The sequence below is a fragment of the Pempheris klunzingeri genome, chromosome 1 (genome assembly GCF_042242105.1).
Source record: "Pempheris klunzingeri isolate RE-2024b chromosome 1, fPemKlu1.hap1, whole genome shotgun sequence".
NCBI lineage: Eukaryota > Metazoa > Chordata > Actinopteri > Acropomatiformes > Pempheridae > Pempheris > Pempheris klunzingeri.
The window spans coordinates 12,533,436-12,553,581 of NC_092012.1; the positions used below are offsets into that span (position 1 = coordinate 12,533,436).

The following is a 20,146-nucleotide window of genomic DNA, read 5'->3' on the forward strand; positions in this document are numbered from 1 at the left end:
GCCAGATCTCGTAAGTTAGACTGAAACATTATGTGTCCTATTATTTCAATCAACTGTTGATTGAAGGGGAAGAACAAAGCAGCCATAAAAATTTTGTTTTCCATGCTTCTCAAACACGCATGAACACATGTTGATTTCAGGGATCAAAAGGGATGTAGATGGCATGGCTTTGAATATTGGAAACATCCACAATCTGCTCCTGGTGAGAGATTCCTCATACATTTTACATACAGACTTTGACCGTGAATCAACAGGACCATTGAGTAGTACAGTGAATGGACTTTAATTGGACGTTATTGGATGTTTTTCTGAGACAGGCAGCAGATGATGCGCTACGGAGAATGGAAACGACAGAAGGGGAGCTGACAGACGACAACAGGGTGGGTACCCCCAGTTTGGACAGCCTGTGGAATGTATCACATTACTCTAACTGTTATGGCACATTAAATGCTGTCTGTTTTTCTCTTTCACAGGACAAATTCATTCAGTATTTGTTGGAAGGCACTAAAAAACTGACTCCAGAATTTGCTTCGCAAAACAGTCGCATTATCAGTCACATCATCAACTGTAGCAATGGCATCCTCCTTCTCTCGATGAAAAAATGTGACATCCAGACTAACCCAAACCCTACGGTAAGCTCAAAAGACTGTGTGACTACAGCAGCAACCATACACATTTTGTCATCATTGTTACAGGTGATGTTGCATCTTTTTTCCCTCTCCAGTCCTTGTTTGAGGAGATCTTTGAGATTTATCGGACAGTGTCTTTGCTGTTGGGTTCACAAACCACAAAGGCAATTATCATCAGGCACGCAACGGGCACCATCTATCAGAGCAGGTTCGTATTTTCTGTCAGATCATTACTTTTCTCTCCATATAAATATGACAGCAAGTATATTTAAACTGTTGTTCATTCAAAGTTTTTATTTCTCTCCCCTCAGTCACGAACCTTCTGACCTCGGTAATGTTGTTCTGGGGTCGGAGAAAGATGGCGAGTTCATAAAGCTCCCCCCATATTCAGCACTTAAGCCTCAGCTTGCAGGATACAGCAAAATCATCACTCAGGTCTGTGTCCGTTTTTTGCATCCTAATTTCCTAATTCTTTTGCATCTTTGTTGCCATCTGCAGCTTTTTCAACGGGGTGTTTCTCCCTTTTAGATGGCTACCTTCTCAGGGAATCCCCATCCGTCCGATGACAACATCTCAGGAACTGTTTGCAGCCTTTTACTTAGCAATGGAGTCTCAGATATAAAGCTGACGAACCTGACAGAGATGATAGAGGTACAGCCAACAAGAGAATCAGGCAGTGTGCTAGTTTTTTTGAATGTAGCAAAAGGAAATCAAAGGTGACATTTGCAGATCTTTGTGCATTGCTTGACAAATGACACAAAGTCCAAACCAATTCCAACCAAGTACCAATTCACATAACTTACTGAGTCATATTTTTAAACCTCCAACAAAACAAAATTATATATATTACTAATAAAGTGAATGCTAATGTAAGCTTCTTAAATAGTCCATCTGGACTAGCTTTCCACTCACATTACTTACACTTACATTACATTGCTTTTCTTCTTGTTTTTTACGACAAATCAACTCTCTTAGGTAATTTAGTATATAGAATCGAGAGAAAATGAAAGTCACCACTTATCCTCACAGAGCCCACACAGTCTATTTTCGTCCAGGATTGACAAGCGGAAAAATATCTCTTTGTAATGGCGCAACTAAAGATTCTTGTTGTGACGTAACAGCTGATTCAGGGCTATATTTTTGCTTGATTAACGTATATGTTATTTTTGTACGATTTCAATAGCAATAATAACTTGCTTTTTGTTTTTTCTCCAGATATTTATGCCTCATCCAAATGCTGCAATACTGGTGAATAGTACCACTGTGTTGGAGAAAAACTCCAAAGCGCTAACTGCGATCAACGTCTCAGACCCTAATGTGACCATCTTCTTCAGCGTAGAGCCCAGTGCCAATGTGTCATTTGTTCTTCAGTTGTCTCAAGGGTCACCTCCTAACTCCACACACTCCAGCAACACGACCATCCTAAGCCAAACGGGTAACTGTCACTACAAGCTAGGCACTGATCCATTGCTGCACGCCCCAACCTCTGATTGTTGTCACTTTCAGTCAGCAAGTATAAAAGACATAGTAGAAATAGAACCACCGTGATCCAGGTTGATGTAACAACACAAAATTGTAACAGACACCAATTTACGATGATTTGATTACACACATGTGCCCCCACTTCTGTTGTGTCTTTAAAATTTCTGATAGACAGAGTGTTCAATTTTTTTCATTGGATGATGATGTCATATGTCAGCTGCTTTTTGCAACAGGAGGCTATCGCTGGATGATAACCCCAGAGATGTTACAGGACACTCCTGGAGTCTGGTATATTGAGACTAGACTCTTCAATTCCACCTGGGAGCCAGGCCTGACACTGAGATTCACTTCTTTTATGAGCAAGTGCTTGTACTGGCATGTGCAGAAGCAGGCATGGAGCACTGATGGCTGCCAGGTGAGGTTCCACTTGGATAAAGTCTAATAAACTGTATTGATTTGGGTCCACATGTACAGTGTGTTCACCAGTAGCTGCATATCAGACAGTGACGAACTCTCTTTGTCTCAGGTGGGAGAGAAAAGCACTCCAGACCAAGCACATTGTCTGTGTAACCACCTCACTCTCTTTGGGAGCTCCTTCTTTGTGATGCCAAACGATGTGGACATATCGCGCACATCAGAGCTGTTCGCCACTGTGACTGAGAACTACGTGGTGCTGGCACTGCTGTGCGCTTTCTTTGGCCTCTACCTGATCACTCTGCTGTGGGCCTGCTATGCTGACCGGAGGTCACGCTCTAAGGTCAGTCTCTCCAGACAGCTCTCATGAAACAGGCGTTCTTGTATGTTTTTCACGTTTTATCATTAGTAAGAGTGAGATTTCAACTCAGAATTAACTGTTACCATGTAGGGACAATTCAGCTATCAGATACTCATGAGGTCACATTATAAAACTGTATATTCTGTTCTAATGAACTCAAAAGCCTTCCACCTAATAACATTAAGTCCTGTTTGATGTCATGGTGCATATTTTGTAAAAAAAAAAAAAAAAGGAGAACTCCCAAACACTGTCCTCTTACTTGCGAAAACCTTTATTGTAAATACAACGTTCCGATCCCTTGACCTTCATTAGGTCTACCTTTTGCAAGTAACAGGACAGTGTGCAGTGTTTTCTTCTCATGCTTTAGGACATTTTTTTCTCCAACTACCTGTCCATGTTTTGGGTATTTTGTTAGGAAACTAAACTCTTCATGTTAATTCCAATGCCTAAATAAAGCACCACATTCATACTTAAGTACCACAATATATGTTATGTTTAACTGTCAGAGGAAGATGACTCTGCTGGAGGACAATCACCCAGGCGCTCTCTACAACTATCTCATCAGTTTCCAAACTGGCCATCGCAAGAATGCTGGGACTACTGCCAATGTAAGAGACTTCTTTTAGTCCATGAGTAATAGTTTTACTGGAAGTCTCATATATCATGGCGTAAAGATCCACACTGCATGTTTGAGCCTATTTACACTAAAGTAAACTAAACTAAACTAAAGTCATGCCACAGATTTATCCACTTTTTTCTACCTTTCAGACGAAAGTGGATTTAATTCCACTTACCTTAAGAATATAGTTAATGCTGAACGTTTATGATAATGGATTGGTTGTTTTGAAATCTTTGCTAATGGGCAGCAGAATCATAAATCAGCAGAAAACGTAATTCAGAGGACAACAAGCAAACCGCCATTGTGATTATAGGAGATGGTTCACAATTTTTTACAAAAAGTGTGGTCTTGTAACAAAAGTAAAGTGCTTATATGAACTTTATTCAAGGGAAATTATTACAGCTGTTCTAGTGTTCATATGGGCATGACTATCATTTTCAGACAAAATTATGAATTCATCCTGTAATTGATTAAGTTGTTTTTTTTAGACAAATGCTCGTCTCCCAATCAACACTTGAATGCATCGCAATGGCGGACCCAGCCATTTACAATAATAACTACTATATAGAGAGGTTATAATTGAATGCGAGCACACTGAATGGCTGGGGAAAAAATGACAACCATAGATAGTTATAGATAGATAGATAAAATGGTTGGCAGTTATGTTAAAGACACACATTTTGTAGTAAATAGGCTAAACTATGCACAAACACTAGTGTGGTGCTTTACACAATCTTGGATCAGGGCACTGATGTGTGAATTCAGTCGTGTTGCATTAGTACATTGTGGTGTCCTGTAGGTGACGGTGAAGCTGATTGGCTCAGAGGGAGAGAGCGACATACACAGCCTCAGAGATCCTGACAAGCCTGTGTTCGAGAGAGGAGCTGTTGACATGTTTCTGTTGGCCACACCCTTCCCACTGAGCGACGTGCAAAACATCAGGCTGCAGCACGACAACTCTGGAGGTCGCCCATCATGGTACTAGAAGCATAATCTGTGATGAAAGCAGGAAATGTGAAATTTTCTTGCAGCTTTGTGTCATTTTTAGGTCATTCCTTGACATGATACTTGCATAGTTGTGTGTTCTTTCATGCTTGGATTGATTCTGATGTACACTGAACATGTGGATAATTGGTTAGTGTCAGTGTAAACCTGTGAACAGGCTCGTTAGAGCTGTTTACAGGTAGTGTTTAGTGACAGCTTCCTAGCTTTTCCACATTGATAGTTTGATATGTCAAGTCCCATCATTTAGTGCTACATTGTTATCACTTCTCATTTAACATCACTCTAAGCATACTGTACATAAGCATGAACATGCATGTTGGCAGATAATAGGTATGACCTACAATATAAAATGTAAGGAAAATTGGCCATAAAGATTCCCACAAAGTGCTTTGATCAGTACAGAGTAGTGTAGTAATGCCAATATGATACTTTGACCACTGCAGCATCAGCAGTTGATGCTGTTTTTACTCACGATGTTGAATACATCATGAGTTTTAACATTTTGCTCAATTTCTAATGTAGGCTTTGGCCACAGGATGGAAATGTCTTAAAATACACAACTTAAATAATATGGTTATATAATCTTCTCCTTTCGCTGGCATTTGGTGCTCCCAGTTAGCAGAGTTGCCTCATTGCATTTGCATTTCTCACATAGATTTACAGATACGGTAAATGTATAATTTTTGTTGTTTTGTGAACCCCCCCCTTTAAAAAAAGGTATATAAACAAGGTCACCATTCAAGACCTCCAAACACGACAAGTGTGGCACTTCTTCTGTGACTGCTGGCTGAGTGCTGAGCGTGGAGACGGCATGACGAAGAAAACTTTCAATGTTGCAAAGAACAATGAGATTGCCAGCTTCAGGTCGGAGTTGCACCATTTGACACAGCTGAAATAAACGATGAGAAAGTCACTAACTGATTAGTGTCCTTATGGGTTTTTGTGTTTCTCTGTCAGGAATATTTTCCAGAGCAGAACATCAACTGGCTTTAGGGATGAACACATCTGGGTTTCCATACTGGATCCTCCATCACGTAGTCCGTTCACACGTGCCCAGAGGGTCTCTTGCTGCATGAGTCTCCTCCTCTGCACCATGGCCATTAATATCGCGTTCTGGAACATTCCTGTAGATGAGGACTCGCCAGTACTCTTCTCATTTGGTGAATTATTACCTTTAAATAACTAACAAATTTCTAAAATGTCATATAATGAGCGGTTTTATTTTGGTCTCAAAGGTCTGATTGGTCAAAAGGTTGAAGCCAGTATGTGAGCAGGAGCAGAAAGTATATGAGACATCAGGCTGTCTCTTGGCTCTTGATTTATTGTTTTATCTCAAACACCTCTGCTTCCACATGTGCAACTGTCATGTTTTGAACTATGGAGGTGGCAGCACAGCCTTGCAACAATAAATGAATAGATCATGTGTGGGATGAAAGAACAGAGCCTCCGTTTGATCGGTTTGTTGACTCCCTGAGGTCACAAGTGATTAAAAAATCATACAAGTGGCATCGCTAATGCATTTTTCATTGTGTGTCTGTATGCATTTGGGTGCATGTATCCAACAACACTGTCACGCAACATAATTAGCCACGATATGGATAAATGTGTGTGTTTTTTTGGGACAAGAAGCACATTATGCAGCTGGGATTTATCTCACAAACGGAATTTCTCCTTGGGGATTAATAAAGTATGTTGATTGATTGATTGATTGATTGAAACTCACCCAGTTGTGTTTAGCAGAATGCAGATTGTCCACAGGAGGGAGCTGTTTGGTCTCAAAGCATTTCAGCACAGCAGCAGTTAAACCTGATGATGTTGATGTCGCCGCAGCATGGTGGTGCGGTGGTTAGCACTGTCGCCGCAGCATGGTGGTGCAGTGGTTAGCACTGTTGCCTCACAGCAAGAAGGTTCCAGGTTCAAATCCCAGTTTGAACCTGGAAAATAGCATGTGTGGCTCTGTGTGGAGTTTGCATGTTCTCCCCATGCTGTTCTCCCCCATGGGTTCTCTCCGGGTACTCCGGCTTCCTCCCACAATCCAAAAGACATGCAAGCTAGGTTAATTGGTAACTCTAAATTGCCCGTAGGTGTGGGTGTGAGTGTGAGTGGTTGTTTGTCTGCCCTGTGATTGGCTGGCGACCAGTCCTGGGTGTACCCTGCCTCTCGCCCGAAGTCAGCTGGCATAGGCTCCAGCTCCCCCACGACCCTGACGGATAAGCGGTATAGATAATGGATGGATGGATATTGATGTCGCCACCTGCAGGCAAAAGAAAGTAATAGTCATATTGAGTTTAACACTAACAAATAAGAACCTGGCATTGGATTGTTTTTTTCTTTAGAAAATTGATCGTAACAAGTGTTTATTTTCTGTTTAAAATTGATTGTCACAAGACTTTATATGTTGTTAATAACTTTGATTAGAATATTTAGGACCAAACACAAAGTCCACCTATTTTGCCAGTTTTCTTTAATTACTTTGCTTTTTGCCTTTGTATCTTACCCCCACTATTTCCATTGGGCAAGTAAAATCTGACTGGGACCTTGTCCTCTCTAAAAAGGGCATATAATGACACATAGAGCGCTGGTAAACCTGTATTCAATAGAAAACATGCTCTACTTAAAAATAACATCATCTCTCCCTGCAGACTGCAGCTGGAAAAAAAAATCAGCTTTAACACTCATTGCCTGCAGGTGGTACAAATGTCAACATTACAGATTAAGATACTTTTGTTGCCTGTAGATGGCGCTCATTTGCATGTCTGCATCTGCAGCTCGACACTTTTAAACTGCTACTTCTCTTTGTTTGCTCATTTCCAACTGCAGTAACGTAGGAGGCAAACAGACAGCTACCTGAGCTGATGACCTTCACTGAGCCTTTTAGCCGTTTCTGTTGACAAAAGCATGAAACATTAATACATGAAACTGTCTCTTGAAAAGGCATCAAAACTTTTGTTACTAATAATCAGGTTAATATCTAGAAAAGATATGTAGTTGATGATTGACTTGATGATTTTTTTTAGCTCTGTTCTGGTCTCTACCAACTCCTGAGGGAAATATCTACCTCTTTAACTACCAAATGCTCAACTCTGTCTATGTGCTGCTTGGTGTTAGCTTGCAGTCACTTTATGAAAGCTCAGAGGACAGCCCTAAAACCAATGTGCTGTATTCTCTGTGATTGGCTGATCCTGACCAGGTCTGCAGTTGCTTCTCATCATTGCTGACATTGTTGTTTCTCTCCAGGTTCACTGCAAATCACCTGGCAGGAGATCATTGTGGGGGTACAGAGTGGTCTTCTCATGTTTCCAATCAATATCCTTATCATCACCATCTTTCGAAGCATCAGACCTCGCATAGTTTCAAAATCTCAAAAAGGCGATTCTGAGAACTCGAGACCCCTCTCGGTTACAATACCAACTATTCTGAGGGTGTGTTTTACATTATCTAATCTTTACCAGTGTGAATGTCTGTTCAATGTATGTTGTGTGACTTCTTTTGTGCATCATACATACCTCATCACTAACCCTATCAGCACAGGAAAATTCAACTCATTGTTTTAGTTTGTTGGCTTTCACTTCTGCTGACCTTGTGCTGTATAATATGTGCTCTTACTTTTCTATGCCTTTAATCAAATAGTATACATGTAGCATCTGGTATTTGTTGTGCATCCCATCTAGGATACAGAGGAGGTGATTACTTTGGTGAGCAGAAGCCGGAGAAACAAGGTGTCAGAGATGCACAGGCTGGAGTCCACGGCTGACCTCTACCCTGCCTTGGCCAGGGTGCATGAATTCATCCAGCTTATGCAAGGTAGGTTTTTAATTGGTTTGGGTTTTTTACAGGAAAAAAAAAAGTTAAGAATGATAGTGTCCTGTTAGGGAGGATAAGACTTGCGATAATGTACAGGGTTTGTACAACTTTGTAAGAGTAAAATTCAAGCACTTCCAGGGTACCTAAACCAAAACATTCTAGACTATCAAAACCATTTTCATCAAATCTAAATTGTTACTATAATTGCAATTGTGAAAAATAAATTTAACAGAATTTCCTTGTATCCACAATACTTCTGATATACAGTCTGTTTGGGGTCAACAAGTATTTATATCAAATAATGAAACATATTTTTGGTTTACATGAGTGATTGATTTGAACTGATTATGTTCAAAATAAAGCACTTTTCTAGGAGTGTATAAGAATTCAAGGCTTTTCTGACCCTTGAAAAGATGATGGTGAAAATAAAGCATTTTCTAAAGTTTCAAGACATTGTTCGAACCCTCAAAGTGGATGATGGTCAAAAAGACCAAACTAGCCTCCTTCCTTTGTTGCTCTCAGAGAAAAGTAATTCTATGCTGTTTGTATGTGATCCTGTCAAAGGGGAGAGTGAGAGTGACCCCCACTGGGTGTACTGCAGCAAGTTCCTCCTCGCTTGTCTCTGTCACCTCATGATGTGCCTGGAGAAACTGGATGGAAAGAACTTTGCGAGTCCACAAGAGTACCAGCAGACCCTCGACAACACCAACATGCTGGTGCGCAAGGCTGAAATGGTCTTCTCCAGCCATTTGGCTTACTGGTCAGCACTCCAGTCTACACGCTAACACAGAAACAGAAAAATCCCTATAGAGCACAAATATAACTGGCTTTATTCAACTGGGACATCTTACTTGTGTCGTCCACTATTCTCCCTTTCCTCTCATTCCTTCCCTCTCTCCGTGGCCCAGCCCGGCTCCCGTGAGGATGACGAAGAGGTCTACGGGCTGCTGGCTGCCCTGGTGGTGTGTGTTTCTGGGCTGGTTCCTGTTGCTGTCCATTAGTGGAGTATCCACTTTCTTCACCCTGTTGTATGGCTTTGAGTACGGCAAAGAAAAGTCCATCAAGTGGGTCATGTCTCTAGGCCTCTCCCTCTTCCAGAGTATCTTTGTACTGCAGCCTCTCAAGGTGAGTAAAAATGGGAAAACTCAAACTGTTTCCATTTAAAATGTCTCTTCTAATTTAGCATGTAGTCTAAAAACTGTTTTCTTTGTCACACTGGTATAATGATGCTAAAATAATTTAAATAGAGAGATTTTTGAGACTGTTTTTTTTTTTTAAATCTATTTTTCTGTATCTGATACACAATATTTAAGATAAGATAAGATCAACTTTATTGATCCCGAAGGAAATTGCTTTGCCAGAGTACAGTACAAAGTTGACGCAACAATACAAACGTTAAATACAAATACAAAGTAGAAAGTGTCTAAAGTGAAAAACATTTATCAAAGATTTTCTGAGGCTTGTTTTTGTCCGCAGGTTATAGGCATTGCTGTGTTTTTCGCCCTGCTGCTGAAACCGGTAGCTGTGGAGGAGACCGAAGAAATTGAGCAAGTGCTGTTAGGTAAGAAAAGCATCATGCAGACCATCTGTTACCAGATCAAGTTGGGGTGTACAGGCTCCTAAAATAAGCAGTCTGCAGCTCTTTTCTTTGTTTTTAACACTTCTTTAGTACTGTAAAGGTACCAGTATAGTAATGTTTAATCTCTAAATCTTTTTTCATAATCCTTAATGCTGGTATTATCAATATTTTTATGTGAATAATCCATCAAATGGCTATTTTATGTGTCGTGTGGCATGCCTAAAGGGGTTTATCACTTGACTCTACAGTTCGCCTCAACTCTACAAAACGTTGTGGTGTGTTTTAGTTCATTGTTTTGGTTCACTCTCACCTCTCTCATAGCTGCATTTTCAAGTGAAGGAGGCAGCTGGTTTTTTTTTTCAGAAAAAAAACTCCTTATACACTACCTGCACAGCTGGCAGCTAGCTGGTGAACATAGTGAAGTATTTATATAAATTTATATACATATATAAATTATAATAATTAAATAACGTTATCTTAAAGGGAATAAAGAACTGGTTTCAATCAATTTTATTTGCTTCAAAATAAAATTAAATTAAAATAAAATTTTAAGCTTTTCACTTCAGCTTTTCATGAAATAAATATAGATAATTCAATAAATCTGAGTGGAAAGAACAGACTTTTTGGACAAACCTGAGAAGTTGGATTGCAAGATTAGATCAATTTGATTTATTTAGTCCAAACTGCGTATTCATAATTCATAAAGAAGACAGAGGTATCATTCCATTTTGTTTCAGGTTGACTGCAGAGAGCTCTTATGTAATGATGCATATGAAACAGTAAAAATATTTGCTTTGGCAACTATAAACTAGGGAACCTTTTAGTTTTCTACTCCTCCCATGTGACTCCTCTCAAGTGTATCAGTGCATCCTTCCTTCAGTTAAAGAGGGGTAAGGTACTGTGAGTCACACTGCACTGTCTTCTCCATTTAACAGAGCAACAAGACAAGTGTAGACGGTACTCTGGCAGGAACACACTGTGAGGAAGCTGCATTTAGCTGGATAAGCTGTCTACTCCGACGGGCACAGCTGCAATCCACGGCACCCTCGCTTCTTAAACACTCTTTTGCACTTATTGGAAGTTTTACGTTCTAAATATAAAATTGCATAACACATTCTGGTGTTTTGTAAGTGTACAGAATTTTCAAAGCCTGAGAAAGTTCTTAAATGGGTAATTAAATAACTGTTGCTCGTGCATGTAAAAGTGTTGCTTTTTCAACTTGTTGAGAATCTGTGATGACGTACTATATATGTATATTTAGAAAATCTCTGGTTGCTGATTTTAAAGGGGCGTTGTTCATCCAAGGCTACACTGTTCATTTCATGTCAGCATAGACAATCAGTAGAATTTACAGCTTCGAATGACAGTGAAGCAGTGAACTCAAAGGAAATAAATAAGTAATGGAATAAAAGCCCTGATTAAATAATTCTATGTTTATACAGATATACTGTATAAAACAAATGTTCAATCTGCAAAGAAAACTATACTTTGTTATTTATTCATTTTTTACTTTTACCCATGTTTACCTTAGATAATTGGGATTGCTTATATTATATATTATCATAAATTATATTTAAAAACTTGTTTTAACATTAACATTAAAAAAACATGAAACTGTATGATATTTATTATTGGCACAAATTATTTTCTATTAACAACTTATTAGCCACAGCCTGCTACTGTTAACAAGACTAGTAATCACCATCATCGATGGTACGCCAACATGCACTTTCCCTCTTAGAGGAGTGGGAAGGTGCTCTTATGTAACTGCACATATGGAAGCTAATCATTAATTGATCACCTTTTTTTCCATTTCACCTCTGTCACTGTCATACATGCTGAAGGTGCATGTCATAGCTTTTCATCATACATGCCTACTTCTGTGTGATTCAGCCTGTCCTCCCTTTGAATGATTTATGTTACATTCAAGTTTGTGCTTTCGGTTTGGGAACACAAGCAGGTCTGCAGACACTTCAGTGTCCTGTCTGTGACCGTCTGTGCTTTTATTTAATCTATATATATATATGTGCATGTTTTCCTTTGTTGATCCTGTATGTATTGTATGTGTGAACTGATCTCTATTAAAATCTACATGTATTGAATCTATTAGTGACCTTTAACTGAAGGTATAGCAGTAGCTGTTAAGTCTATAAGTCTGTAAACCTGAATTTCAAAACGAAAACCATTTCATGCCTCACAGTCACTGTCTCTATTATTGTATCAAAGAAAATAAGGTAGTTTACAGACTGCCACCACTATAATGAATTACAAGATAGATATATAGAAATAGTTAAAGATCGCCTTATTAGTCTTCCTTCTGATATTTCACTGATATTTCAATGTTCTGACAACCTTTAAGATGAAACAAAGTACTTCTTGGGTGCCAAATAGACACATGTAGTAGATATTCCAGTGATGATATCTGACTCTCAGGCCAATCCAAACGAAGCTGCATCTTTGTCATTACAAAGGACACAGAAAACCAGCGTAAATGTCCTTTTGGTGAGATAAGACAGCCAAGCTACCTTGTAATTATTTCCTTTACAGAATGTGTTGTTTCAGTGCAATAATCTTTAATCTTCACAGCACTCCAGCAGAGTACCTTGGCCCTTACATTTATGTCAGTAACTGGCTAATTCAATTGTTTGCTAAGTGAAAGGAGGAAGTGAATTTTAAGATAATAATGAAGCTTGTCTTGTTTGTTCAATGTGATACTTTGCTCTATGATGTGTGTAGGAGAAACCACACAGAGAAATAACATTAAGAAAAGCTGCAAAACTGTCTTCTTGCTGTGTGGCCTTGCTGGAGGAACTCAAACACAAACCTGAATCTGTTAGGGTCACAGGGCCACTTATTCAGATATGCTGTCCATGAATACCATTGTGATATACCTCAAGACTTACACTATCAATTCAAATACCTTATATTAAACGTCTATGCTGATATCTAGCTCTTGATTGCAAGCCGCTTTGGACCAAGGTGTCTGTCAAATGCACTCCATGTCAACAAATATGATTTGTTTATTCAACAAAGCAAAATTTAAAGAATGGTTCATCTTTCTAGCTTTAAATATCCCACTCAGTCACACAGAGAAAAAACTATTGACAAAAATTCCAGCTCTACAAACTGCATATCTCACCTTTCCATCTATTTCCAAATATGTCGTATGTGCATTGTTAAGAGCCCTGACATAGGTGAACACTTCAACATTGTATATATAATCCACTTCATGTTCAATTAAAGGTTTATTGTAAGCATATTTCTCTTTAGGAATAAGTCTTCACCTTCACACTGAGGGCCTCTGCTGGTCACCATTTGACATTACAGCACTGTCCTGTGAAAACTAACGAACTAAAATCTTACCAGTTTCCAGTTCCAAATAATCTTTTATTAAATTGTTATTTTAGTATACAGTGGAAAAAACTCTACACCATTTGGTGTCTCAAAGTTTAACATGAAAGAACAGTCCAACATAGAAAAGACAGTGAGCAGATCACAGTTCTGTAGTGTTAACAATCTCTCTCTACTTACTTCGGCATATGTAAAACGTATTAATAAACTGTATCCATCACGCAGTGGTAAAGCTCTTCGATATACTTTCCAGAGATTGCTGAATCATATTATTCAATGGCCAATGTCCATTTGCCTTACAAGCAGAGCCGGGTGTGGTTAGGTGGCAGCGACACACTGCATATGTACAACAACAAACCCCTCCAGCTGCTGTCTATTGTCAGTACAGATGTTTTTGCCTTTTTTTAATCCACAAATTTCGACTCTAAAAATGTTTAAAGGCCTGTTTATCGGTAAAGAAAATGAAGCAAAGTGTAATCTAACCAGCTGAGACTCTGCATGTACCCAGTCTTAATGGGTAACAAATGCATATTCCTAGTACAGACTGGCAAGGCCTCTGATGAGAGATGGTAACTAAGGCAAAGGCAGTGATGCACTTACAGTTTAGACACATGCACACATGATCACAGAAGACAACACAAACCCATTACCTCTGGGGTCAAATATTTACATCTTCTCAATCTAATTAGGTTGTTGTGTGTGACTGCTTTTGTCTGCACATGATTTGCTTGTTCATTAAGTACTTCAATGATAAGAAAGTGCAGGTATTTGGTAAAACTGACATTCAAAAGGGCAAAAAAAACCTTTATTTGGAGATACTGTACATAAAACAGATCTGTCAAATATTCAACAACCCCCTACTGCCAAACTCTTTTTGCTGTACAGTTCATTCGTCTAAAGAGGTGTTTATATAAATGTATTATATTACAGATTTCCATACACTGCTTTTAATCACTTTACATCTGTGGCCCACCACCCCTGTAACAGGTTTGACGTGTATCACCAAAAAGAAACATCGGAGTGTGAGGTGTGTTTCAAAACATCCTTCCCACAGTGACAAAATTGTGTGACTGCGCAAGACACTGAAAATATGGCTTCTTTCTGTCCCGATAACTTTTAGGGGAAAAAAATCTGTTGGGTAATGGAGCCTCGCCTTAGTAATAATCTGTACCCTTTGTTAGAGTGAATGCAACCTCCCCACCATAGGAGTGCAACTAGTCAGACTTGTTTGACTGGTTTGACACAGGACTGAGTGACACAGTGGTAAAGATCACAGCGACAGCATGTGCAAAGTAGAATCAAGGCATGTATTGTAAATATTAGACAAACCCAAAACCCTGGGAAAAGCAACAATTAAAATCTAAATTGAATTATGTAGAATATCATTCAAACAAATGGGAAAAGTTAAAAGTGGGTGTGACCTTAAATGAGAAACTGTGAACAGGTGTCATCACCCACATGATTGTAAGAATTTACACAATATGCCATATAGAAAGAAAACAGAATCTATGGCACTCGCCAGTACTGCAAAAAGAAATTAGATTTCTGCGATGTGACAATGTCACATGAGCAACTATGCCCTCAATGAGCTGGTCATATTTATATAAATGAGGTAAGAATATGCATATCTTTAATGTCTATGTAAGATTACTTCATTGTGGGAAGGGTAGAACTATCCCAATCTCTTTCAGAGCCTTGAGCTTTTTGCCATTTCCTGTTCTGAGCTGCATGGGTGACGACACGGGCCTGTGTGTGTATGTGTGTGTGTGTGTGTGTGTGGACCAGGGATGTAGCGATTAGGTCTTCTTCTTCAGTTCCTCAAACCGCCGCGTTAAATCGTCAAAGTCGATGTCATCCGAGGTGGTGGTGTTTCCGCCGAAGGAGGATGTGGGGAGTGTGTCGGGAACAGACGGGAGTTCTGGGAGAGCGTTGTTGTCAAATATCTTAGACGAGGGGCCAGGACCTGGAGAGGGATACAAGGTATTCGCTTTAATTTATGCAGCAGTATATCTGGCAGTTTATACAACAGCTAAAATGATAGTGGTGAGTTTCTCACAGGTAAAAAAAAGTAAGTAAGTAGTAAAAATGTAAGTCAGACAGCTGAATTTTGAATTTTTCTCACATGAAAGACCTATGGGATAACACTAAATCTGACTCCGGTGAAACTTGTCTCTCTATGTACAGTAAGAAAAATTAGAAATAAACTACAACAATAAGAATAAGAACAGAACAATAACCTATCATTCTTCAAAAAACCTTTTAGGAAAAGATCAAAAGCAACAATGAATTGATCCTAAAAGCCTAATATCTTATTCCTATATGCCATAGATGTGCATTGTTGTCAAAAAGCTATATAAAACACATCTGTGAGCCACACTGTTGCACTGGGTGACATGTATTTCTATTATGATGAAAATTGGCACTACTGTTTATTTTGAATACTACATACACCATTCTGCTGCAGTGAACACTCACCAATGGACCACATCTGCTTCTGAATATGGTCCTCGACAAATACACTAATGACTCCTCTTTTGGTAATATCTGCTAAAAACTACAGTGCCTGGTTATCTTATGCAATCCTTCAGCTATCCAAGACCCATTTAGACGAAGTACAACAACTCCAAGTGCTCCAACTGATCGGCTCAGATTGGTATTTAACATGTCCAACATCATCATGGGTGGGATACCAACAGAGACAGACCTGTAAAATCCTTTTTTGTTAATCCAGCAACAGCTGTTACATTGTGCTATTCAAACCCTCCAGACAATGTTGGTTTACTTGTACTATTGTGTGATACACAAATAATAACCTTTTAAGACACCAAAGTCACACAATAACAAACAAACTAACATGTAGGGACAGTGGTAGACCAAGTGTAGTTAAGTGTAACTGTAAAATTATTGTTTTAGTCACTGAAGTCTGGTCTTTGAACTGAGCGAGCAACAGATATTTCTGGTTAAACAAAAAGGATCTATGTCTGTAGGGACCCTTTTGAACCCAAAATATGTAAAAAATAAATAAATAAATAAATAAAAATAGGGCCCAGGATTAAAAATAGTGGAGTTATCCTTTAACTGGACTTGTTGACAATAACAAAAATATAGACCATCACCAGCCTTATCCGTTAACTGTTGCCGATTGCTGGCAGTACTCACCTATGGCCTGGAAAGGAACAGAGGGTTTGTCAGTTAGGTCATCAATCTGAAACACAGAGAACATGTGTAAGGGATCATGGCATCTTCATATTGAAAAAAAAAAAATACTGTTATATGTGTTAGCATTTACAGAGAATCAATGACTGCGTAACAGCAAGAAAAAAATAGAATAAAAAAGGAAAACTGCAGGGGGGTTTTGAGAGAAGCCATCACCTTTAGTGGAATACACAAAAACAAACTTAAAGGCTAAGCTAGCCTAAGCTGTGTCTAGAGCTGTGTCATGAGCACCTGATGCTCATCTGGTCATTTCAATCCCATTCAGAGCAATTGATCAAAGTTAGTAGTTACAGTAGAAGCAGTTCATGCTACCTACATCCATACAGATGAAACTGAATCTAGGCCTACTTTGAGAAACAGTACAAAAAAGGAGAACAGGCAAAATTGCAAGCAAGTCTTAATGAACTGCTCTTCCCTGAGAGGTGCCCTGGCCTGTCCATCTGTCCATCTGTGGGAACAGGAAGGGGGCATGGATGGGAGGGGTTCTGTCACTTACAGACTCGTATGTGGGGGGAGAGGTGGGCAGCTGAGGGGGCTGCCCTCCTCCCATGGGGTGCTGGAAGTTGTTGTAGGTTCCAACGGGAACATTAAACGGTTCCTGGAGGAAAACAAGTGTCAGGTAAAAGTCTGGAAGTCTGTAAACTTTTAATTCTCATCTCTTCGAAACCACCCAATGTAAGAATAACAAAGTACAATTACTTCAAGACCACTGGTAAAACGTCATCTTTCTCACATTACCGCAAGGTTATATCATGACATTAACCGTCATCACCCCAATAATCAGCAACTCAATGAGACAATGTTTTTCTGTCATTTGGGTGAAATGTACTTTTAAACCTAGTTAAAAGAATGGCCAAGACACAAATAATGATCGCCTTATTTTATAAGACTGTTTTCAATCACTGGAGTACTGTTAATTCTGCTTGATAATTATCAGGATAATACTGTACGTTACAATCATTTTTGTAATGATGATATATAGTGTGAGTAAAGATTTTTATCCATGTCAGCCACTCCAATTCAATTCAATTCACAATAAAACCATAAAGAATGTGGTTTAAAACTCTTACGGCTGCACTGGGAGGTGGGTAGTTGAAAGCTGTCGGCATAGGCATAGGCATAGGCATTGGCATAGGCATGGGCATAGCAGCAGCAGGAGGAGCAGAGAAGCCTCCACCTCCTCCACCACCACCACCACCACCTCCTCCTCCTCCTCCTCTAAACTTTTTGTCAGTGTCCACATCAATCAGGTCTGCTTCTTCTCCAGGACTCACTTCGGGCTGTCCAGAGATGGGGGCAGATATGTGGGTAAATAAACATGACGCATGACTTCATCCTTCATTGTGAGTGATAGCTGATTCTTTGATGCTCACCCGGACCATGGCGTCAGGCTCATATGGTACATTATAGTTTTTGGCAATCTCTATCAGGTAGCGCTCCACCAAAATCTTGGGAGGGGCCTCCACGCTCAGTTTGTGCATCAGCTATAAACACACCAGATATCTGATTAGATTATATAGTTACAAGTTACAAGGCGAAAGGTTCATGTATTCTTGAACAGACTTGTGGGCACTCAGTGGAAGGTGTTGCCTACCCTGTCGTTGACAGTGCCAATCTGGTTTGTCCTGCACAACTTGCCGTACTCCTTGCTATATTTTGCACATAGCTGGTCAGATACCTGAAAGAAGTATTTAGAGATAACGGCTGTCCTAACAGGGATAAATGGACCAAACATTTTTTGGCTATGCCGCCAGTGCTATGTTATATCAAGAAAGACAGTACTTACAATTTTTAGTTCAGACACCTCTGACTGGAGACGAGGCGCTGCCCATATGAGGGTGGAAACTGCCTCCTGTAATCCCGGGTCCAGTTCCCTAATTGGACAAACAGAAACGCAGTTAACAAGAAAGGCAACAACGACAGCCAGAGACAAAATTAGCAACAGAGTGAAATCCACACATTCCCCTTAGTCCGTAAATCATCTCCTTGGTGGCTCGACTACTCACTTCATGGACTGAATGAGGCCAAAACGAGCCAGCAGCAGGTCACAGTAAAGCTCCAGGATCTCCATGGCTTCCACCAAATAGTCCTCTCTGATAATGTGCTCCACACGGATCCGTGCCCGCTCATCCTTTCCTGATGACAGGTAATCTGCAATCTCCTTCCTTGCCTTTTGAGCAAGCTCAGCTTTATTTTAAATAAGTGAATCAGAGTGGGAAAAGGTAAACTCATTACCAGGAAGGAAAATGAAACATAACTGTGTTGCAAACAAAAGCCCTCTGAGTATGACCAGGATTTTTTATTCAGCCCAGGACTTACTCTTCTTCTTCTCTAGGAGTTTGAGCCGGTTGATGACCAGCCGGAGGTTGACTTTTAGCCTCTCTGATTTGAATCCTCCTCCCAGCAACATGATAGACTATTTGTAAACAAGAGAGCACAAGAGGAGGAAAATCCCCACGTTATCATACAACCGAAACCCACCCACAGAGTCTATCTAACCTCGCCTCCACCTCTGATCCAGTGACTCACTAAATCATGTGAGCATGACCACCGCAGGAGAATGACTCCGCACATTCACTCCAAACAAACACAAAAAAAAAACATTAAACACAAGGGAAACATTAAGTTAGCTGACTGAAACTAACTTCGTCGCATTGAACGTTTAATAGCTGAAAACGAATTGTTAGCTTTAGCTTAACTCGACGGGCAGCTAATGCTACTACCAATGCCACGCTACCTTAAACGATGCCGTCTAGTCTGTATATTTCTACTAGCTTTTATCTATTTGCTTACAATACAACTGCATACACGTCTAACTAACTCCACCCGTGTTGGTGAAACCTTCGGTCAAACCTCACTGTTAGCTAGCCTTTGTTTTGTTATCAGTCTTCTGTTCTGTCATGGTTCGCGCTAGCTAAGCTATTTAAGTTAGCTCTGGCTCAAATCAAAATAAACGGATCAAACACTTTGAATTTGCTTGAAGAATAAGATAATTTCTAAGTGATTATAATCAAGAAAGCGACAGTAACTGACCTGTAAATAGTAGTCGAGCGTACACACCAACTTATTTGGGTTTCTGTCTTTTCCGTCGGCGGCTTCACTTCCGTATTGAGCTTCAGTGACGTCATGGGGATTCTAGCTCATGGGGGTGTGGTCTTCATACTTTCCTGTCAAACGGGCTGTAAACAGGTAGTATACTGATACCTGTAATTACATTTTAAATATCCATAGTCAGAATTAATTCTGACAAGTCACAATGGAAATTGAAAATATCACAATAGCTTTCTTACTACCAGAAACTGTAGAAACTGTATTTCAAGATATCTACCATACCAGAGAATACCATGGTACCATATCATAAATACTGTACAATACCATAAACTGACATAGAATACCATACCATACCATACCGTACCATACCATATTGTTAAATACCATACATTACCGTAGATTACTGTACCATACCATAGCATACATTTAAGATATCTTTACATCCTTAATAAATAAAATGGGCTGTTTCACATGTAATAGCTGGGCTGCATAAGATTTGCAGACATCTGCAATTAAATTCTTGAATGAAAATGAAAATTTTAGATATCCACAATGATATTCTTACTATCCATAAATGTCATGTCAGATATCCACACAGTCAGGACAAATTACGTCACTCTTGTGATTAATGTGTT

At 39.6% G+C, this 20,146-nt stretch overlaps 2 protein-coding genes across 2 annotated transcripts in view; both read right to left on the bottom strand.

Annotated features, from left to right (window-relative positions):
* dpep1 (dipeptidase 1) overlaps nt 1-1,361 on the bottom strand; it is a 73,964-nt gene extending 72,603 nt beyond the window's left edge. Inside the window, exon 1 of the mRNA XM_070848173.1 lies at nt 1,351-1,361. The gene's annotated coding sequence lies outside the window, so the exon portion shown is untranslated. The remainder of the gene's footprint in view (nt 1-1,350) is intronic.
* Nucleotides 1,362-12,895: 11,534 nt separating this feature from the next.
* On the bottom strand, nt 12,896-19,573 carry ist1 (IST1 factor associated with ESCRT-III). Its single transcript, XM_070830651.1, has 10 exons — nt 19,494-19,573; nt 18,780-18,876; nt 18,467-18,647; nt 18,247-18,334; nt 18,055-18,138; nt 17,834-17,944; nt 17,531-17,740; nt 16,957-17,058; nt 16,404-16,449; nt 12,896-15,207 (listed from the first exon to the last, which is right to left on the bottom strand). Exons 2-10 carry the CDS (start codon nt 18,868-18,870, stop codon nt 15,041-15,043), a joined length of 1,080 nt encoding a protein of 359 aa, XP_070686752.1. The 5' UTR covers nt 18,871-18,876; nt 19,494-19,573; the 3' UTR covers nt 12,896-15,040.
* Nucleotides 19,574-20,146: the final 573 nt, after the last annotated feature.